Here is a 6,256-nt window from a genome sequence, read left to right on the forward strand (position 1 = left end):
TCTGATTTAGAGAAAAAGGCGTTCTGCCACAGTCATTAAGCACAAGTAATTTAGATTTTTTTAATATATATTGTCTTCTCATTTACAAATTTACTGTATCACCGCCAGCCAATGGAACGAATTTCTTAAGTAAATGGGGGGAAATAAAAGAGATAATCAAACTACATAAACTCCCTCCCACCCTCTCTGGGTTTGTTTTATTTTGCTGCTGTTGTAAGGAACAACTCTGGCAAAATCATAGTAAAAAAAAATATACCAACTGCAAACGCAGAACGGAGCATCTAAACAGAGGAATATAATATAATGGTGTGCCTTTGGGGGGAAGAGGTGAGGATCGCAGAAGGCCTTGCAAGAATAAAAAAAGACTTTGCTTGTGATTTCAAATGACTCAGATTAAATGATACCTAAAAGCTTCTCAAATTTAAACATATGCATTATTTTCGCAATTACTGATTGTAGCAAAGAGCAAATCCATTTTAAGATATTGTGGCAACACCTCATCCTTCCCCACCCCCCGACAAGATTTGCATGGTCGTATGCAATCTATTGCTACTCTGCTGTAGTTGTTGTTATTGTTATTATTAGGAGTCAGCAATGGTCATTTAAATTATATTGCAGCCCAAAACTTTTGTTTCATAGGGTTTTATATAAATACTAATTACATCCTACCCTAAATGCCAGCAAGGGCACATCAATTTATCACATTAATATCAAAGTTGCTGGTCTAGTGATGACATAATGGTAGTACAGTAGGATAAGGAGTGGAAGTCATGGGGCAGGATTCTTGGTCCAGTCTGTAGTTTACTGTCCTGAAAACTAACTAAGTTGCAGCAGAGCAGCAGGCTTAGTCAATAAGGATTCCTACCACGGATTATGGGATTTCAGAATCTTTAATAAGGTACGAAATGTTACCAAACAGTTCTGTAAACTAAATTGTACATACCAATTCTTCTAGCCATAAATATTGAATATCTGTAACATGTATAACCGGACCTTTACATGCGGATAAATATGGAAATTAGGAAGTATATACAGTATGTGGTTGTATTTGCCAAAAGCAATGGACAGGTTATAGTTTATAGCTTTTTTTTTTTAATACCACTTTACATAAACAAATGTAACAGTTTGACACGCAGATCCAGGCTTGCACTATACGAATTTCTTGACAGGACGTGTAACAACATTTTACTGCACTACTTAGACTGGACTTTGGGACGAAATGTTTGCACTTTATACAAAAGAAAAAGCACATTAATACCAATAATATTCTGTTAGGTCGACGTTTAGACTGTAATAATACAAAGTAATTCACATTTTGGTACACATTTACTAGAACATCCTTGCCATTCAGTACAAATAGATGATTTGCTACCTCCTCCCTCCTTCCCCCCCACTTTTCAACCTCCTCCCCTATCCCCCTCCCCTATTCCCCTCCCCCCACATATATATGCAAAGACCACAATTCCACGTATCCCCTTATTCAACTTGTGGTATAACTATTTACAAAATCAAACAGTACATTGTAAGCTAGTATTTCTGTATTTACAGAAAACAAGGCGCTGCCCAAAGAGACATGCAGTTGAAGAACTCCAGTCAGTGGTTCCATTAAAAAGCCCTGCGCATCGGCAAGATGGCCCAATAACCCTGCTCTTCTCACGCACTCTAGAAAAAAAACCATTTGCTTTCCAAGCCTTTGCCCCAAACACGACAAAACCAAAACAAAACAACAGAAATTGAAGAAGAGAGGGAGATAGATAGAAAGAGAGAGAGAGAGAAAGAGAGAGAGAGAATTCTTGATTTGATTCGGTCCTGGGTCTATGGGCAGCATTAAAAAAAAAAATCAAAACACACAAAAAGATCGATTTTCAAAGTGTTCATTAATTTTTGGAGTCTTTTAAATAGGTTGGATTTGCATTTGTTTGTTCGTTTGTTTAAACGTACCATTCGTTAAAATTTGACGTGAGCGTGCTGTGGCTGGACGTGTGGTGGACTGCTGAAGATGAAGGGGATAAGGAGCTGGTGGTCTGGTTTTCTGTGGATGGAGAAACGATTGTTGGGGGGGTTGAAGATTCATAGCCTGAACTGGCAGCGGGAGAAGGCTGAGACCCCTGGGAGGACGATTCGTGGACCTAGAAAACAGAAATGAATAACAAAGGGAAATGCTTGAAGTGTGTGTGGATTCACACATAGATAGATATACGTGTATCGCTGGGTGCACACACACACACACACACACACCTGGCTAGATAAATATATAAATATTGTTATACCCATGCAAACAATATGCACGTATGCATCTGGCCCATTTACTTGCCCAACATGCTAAATCACGGAGCTGAGCTCACAGATTGAACTCTAAATGCCACGGTGGGGGGAGGGTGGCGGCGCGGGGGAAGCGTGAAGTTTGAAATACTGCTTCGCTAATCAGGATGTTGGCTGATCTCATAGAAACGCCGAGCTCTTAACTTAACTATACACCGAGATCGCCTGTTCTCAGCTAATTTCAGGGAACTGCCATGCAAGATAAATACGGCCCTGGGATACACAAAAGAAGAACGATATCCTAGCGGAGGCTTGAACAAGAAACCCAGAGTTTCTATGCCTGCCTGTGTCCCTTCAGACTCCCCATCGAGTCTTTTTCTTTAAATTCTCCCCCTGAAGCAATGCACAACCCCAGGCTAGCCCAAACCGGGATCCATTGTGAGACAATTTACAGCGTAAAGGACTGGAATCCCGGGTCTCCAGAAAAGAAGACTTTCCACGCCTTTAAGCAACGTAATCACTTCTCCTTTAATAAACCTTTCCAGAGTGACAGAACAATACGGGCTAGTTTCCCAGTTTCCTGTCCGGAACGTCGCGTCACTACTGTATAAACTACTGTTTATAAGGAATAAATGTTTATTTCCCTCCCCCCTCCCCCTCCTCCAGTAAATAGCGGTGTGCAAAGTCGATGGTGGAAGGAGAGAGGCGAAGGCCACCCGGCCCAAACAGATCCCAATGAAAAGAGAAGCTTAGGGGGGGGGGGGGAGAGAGAAACTGCGTCTAGCATTTACCTTCATGTGTTTTCGGAGGGAGCTCGGGTGCGTGTAGGACTTATCGCACATTTTGCAGAGATAAGGTTTGTCTGAAGTGTGGACGTGCATATGCTTTTTGCGATCGCTGCTGTTGGCGAAGCGCCTGTCACAGCCCTCGAATTCACACTTAAAGGGTTTTTCACCTATTACAAAAACAAACAAAGTCGACCTAATTGGAAATCTGGCACCTAGATTTTTATAGTATGGAGCAACACCTACAGCCAATTCTAACCCCCCACTTTACTGCACAAGAGTATATTAAATCAAAGCCTGTTTTCTGTCCCCTTTTTTCTTATCTTTCTTTTAAACAGCGAACTGTGGCATCTCACCAGAAAATGAACGCCTGGCAAAGGAGTACATTTGCACAGGGTTTTGGAAGGAGGGGAAGGTTTGTTGCCACTTTTATGGCTAAATTTGGCGTTTGTTTACCTTCCCTTCCTTTCCTTATTTATTATGTAGTGTACACATAACCTTCCACGGCTGCACAGTAGTATTAGTTATTAAACTTGCTGTGCATTGCACACTTCTGATTAAACTGTTCAAATCACAATAGCGCCAGCTTTAGATCTATTTAAAAAAAATATAGATAAACACACGACAGGTTGTGGGTTTTCTTTTTCCAAAAGGAGAGGGAGAAGGAAAAGACAACACAAGAAAAATTAGAACAAGGAGCTGGTGATTTGCGAGTGATTTCAGCGCTCCCAACCCCCACGTTTCCTTGTAATAATACATAAACTCGTACAGCTCAGATTACTTACAATAGCCCCACATAATTAAATATTTACAGAGGGTGAGAAATAGATAGCAAGGAAAGCTGAGGTTAGGTAGCCATATATTTAGCAAGATTTCTCACTGTAAGACAGTCAGTGCCCTCGACTACCAATTAATTAAAACCAATAAATTTTAACAATTCAGATCGCTGCCATCTTTTCCCCTCCACCCCAGACCCTAATCTCCCCTTTTTTTCTGAAACATTTATAGAGCCCTACCTTACATTTGATTTTTCCCACTTAAAAAAATAAATAAAAAGAAAAGCAATGTTTGGTTTATAGTGCCAATTAATTCACCAGCTGAACTGAATCCGGCTCTTGATGTGGATTTGTTTAAGAAAGGAGCCCCCACCCCTATATTTCTTCCCTAATCCCCCTCCCTCCCCCCTTTGATTTGTTTTGAGCTGCCTCCTTCTTGGAAAGCGCGAGAGTTCGCTTCAACAGGCAACGGGCGGCTCGGCCCGGTCGGTAGGGTTTGGGAACGTACCTGTGTGCGTCCTTTTGTGGATCTTGAGATTTTCCGAGCGAGCGAAGACTTTCCCGCATCCCGGGAAAGGGCACGGGAAAGGTTTCTCCCCCGTGTGGACTCGGATGTGGTTGACCAGTTTGTATTTGGCCTTGAAAGGCTTCCCTTCCCTGGGACACTCTTCCCAGAAGCAAATGTGGTTGGACTGCTCGGGCCCGCCGACGTGCTCCACGGTGACGTGAGTCACCAGCTCGTGCATGGTGCTGAAAGTTTTGTTGCAGGACTTTTTGGGGTTGGCCAACTGCTCGGGCTCGATCCACTTGCAGATGAGCTCCTGCTTGATGGGCTGGCGCATGTAGCGGAAGAAGGCCCCCGGCCCGTGGTGGGCTGCCATGTTCATATTCATGTGGCCGTAGCCGTGCAGCTGCGGCGAAGCGTAATGTTCGGAGCGCGGGCTCGTCACCTGGCCGTACTGCTCCGGCCGGCCGTACATGTCTCCGGAGAAGCCCAGGCGCATCTGCCCGTTGACCACGTTGGGCGACGCGTGGCCGGTGGCTTGCTCGTGGAGGCCCGGGAAGAGGAGGTGGCCCGCCGCCTCGCCGTGCCCGTGCGGTCCGCCGAAGCTGCCGGCCGCCGAGGCGAAGAGGCTGTGCTGGGCGCTGGCCGCCGCCGCCGCCTCGCCGAAGCCCCGGTTGCGGAAGAGAAAGTCCCGCGTGGAGTTGAAGGCGGCCGCGCTGGAGTAGGAGCCGACGTGGCCCGGGTGGTGGTGGTGATGCCCCAGCGCCGCTGCGGCCGCGTAGCCAGGGGCCTGCGAAGTGAAGGCGGTCTGGCCGGCCGAGGCCAGCTCGTGGCTGCTGGGGTTGAGCTTGAAGGCGCCCATCCCGGCGTCGGCGAAAGGGTTGATGCCCAGTCCCACCTCGCGCTCCGTCACGTCGCCCGTGGCGTGGTGGCGAGAGGAGCCGAAGGTCGTCACTCCGATGGCGGGGTACTGCGGTCCGGCATCCAGCAACATCTTCTCCCGGCTCTCAGGCAGCTGCGCCAGCAACCGCCGAGGAAAAGTGATGCAAAAATGAGATAAGATTTAAGAAAATATAAATTAAGGAGGAAAGGGGGGGAAAGGACGTGGAAGAAGTGGGGGTAAGCAGCAGCAGCAACAACAGCAGCAGCAGCCAACAAACTGCCGGATCAGCCGACGAGGAAGAGAGCCGCCGTCGCCGCCGCCGCCAATCCAAGCAGCCTCTCTCTCTCTTTCTCTTGCAAAAGTCCGCGCGACGTTCACCACTAAAGCGACCACATCAGGAACTCCCCCTTCGGCATCCGCGCACCCAAAACACACACACGCACGCACACAAAACGAGAGGGTGGGTGAGGGCTTAGGGGTGGGCAGAGCCCGCGGAAGAAATCTAGAAGCTGCAAAAATTGGAGAATAAGAATAAAAAAGACATCGGCGCGCGCGCAGAAAAACCGATCGCCCCCTCTCTTGCCTCTCGGACTGCACTTTTTCAGGGGGGGGTTCAATGGGAAGGAGGGAAAGGATTCAGAAGGCTCCGCTCGCGAATAACAATGGTGAAGAGAGAGGAGGAAACAGGCTCAGACGGGGGAGGGGGGAGCAAAACAAAAATTAAACTTCCTTCAGTTCTGGTTTTTTTTTTTTAATTTAAAAAAAGAGGCTAGAGGAATGTAGCGGACTAGCGAGCAATTTTCTCTTCTCTTCCAGTTCTTGCACTCTTTTCCCCCTTCCGTCTCTTTTCCCCCTCCTTGGGCTTTTTTCCCCCTTCACTTTCCTTTTTTCCCCCTGCTTTGTTAAAAAAAAAAAAACGGCGCAAATCATGCACAATATTGTCTTTTGCGGTTTATCTTCCTGGGGAGAAACTTTCACCTCCTCAGCCGGGCGGTGAACGCGAGACTGATAGCGGCAATCATTCCTGCAGATAAATGAATTGAAA

General features: G+C 46.6%; 1 protein-coding gene across 1 annotated transcript; it reads right to left on the minus strand.

Annotated features, from left to right (window-relative positions):
- Positions 1-871: 871 nt before the first annotated feature.
- Positions 872-6,210, minus strand: ZIC1 (Zic family zinc finger 1). The gene is made up of 3 exons (XM_028731248.2): positions 4,332-6,210; positions 3,054-3,217; positions 872-2,129 (listed from the first exon to the last, which is right to left on the minus strand). The coding sequence occupies exons 1-3, from the start codon at positions 5,320-5,322 to the stop codon at positions 1,932-1,934; spliced, it is 1,353 nt and encodes a 450-aa protein (XP_028587081.1). The 5' UTR covers positions 5,323-6,210; the 3' UTR covers positions 872-1,931.
- Positions 6,211-6,256: the final 46 nt, after the last annotated feature.

The sequence above is a fragment of the Podarcis muralis genome, chromosome 6 (assembly GCF_964188315.1).
Source record: "Podarcis muralis chromosome 6, rPodMur119.hap1.1, whole genome shotgun sequence".
Lineage (NCBI taxonomy): Eukaryota > Metazoa > Chordata > Lepidosauria > Squamata > Lacertidae > Podarcis > Podarcis muralis.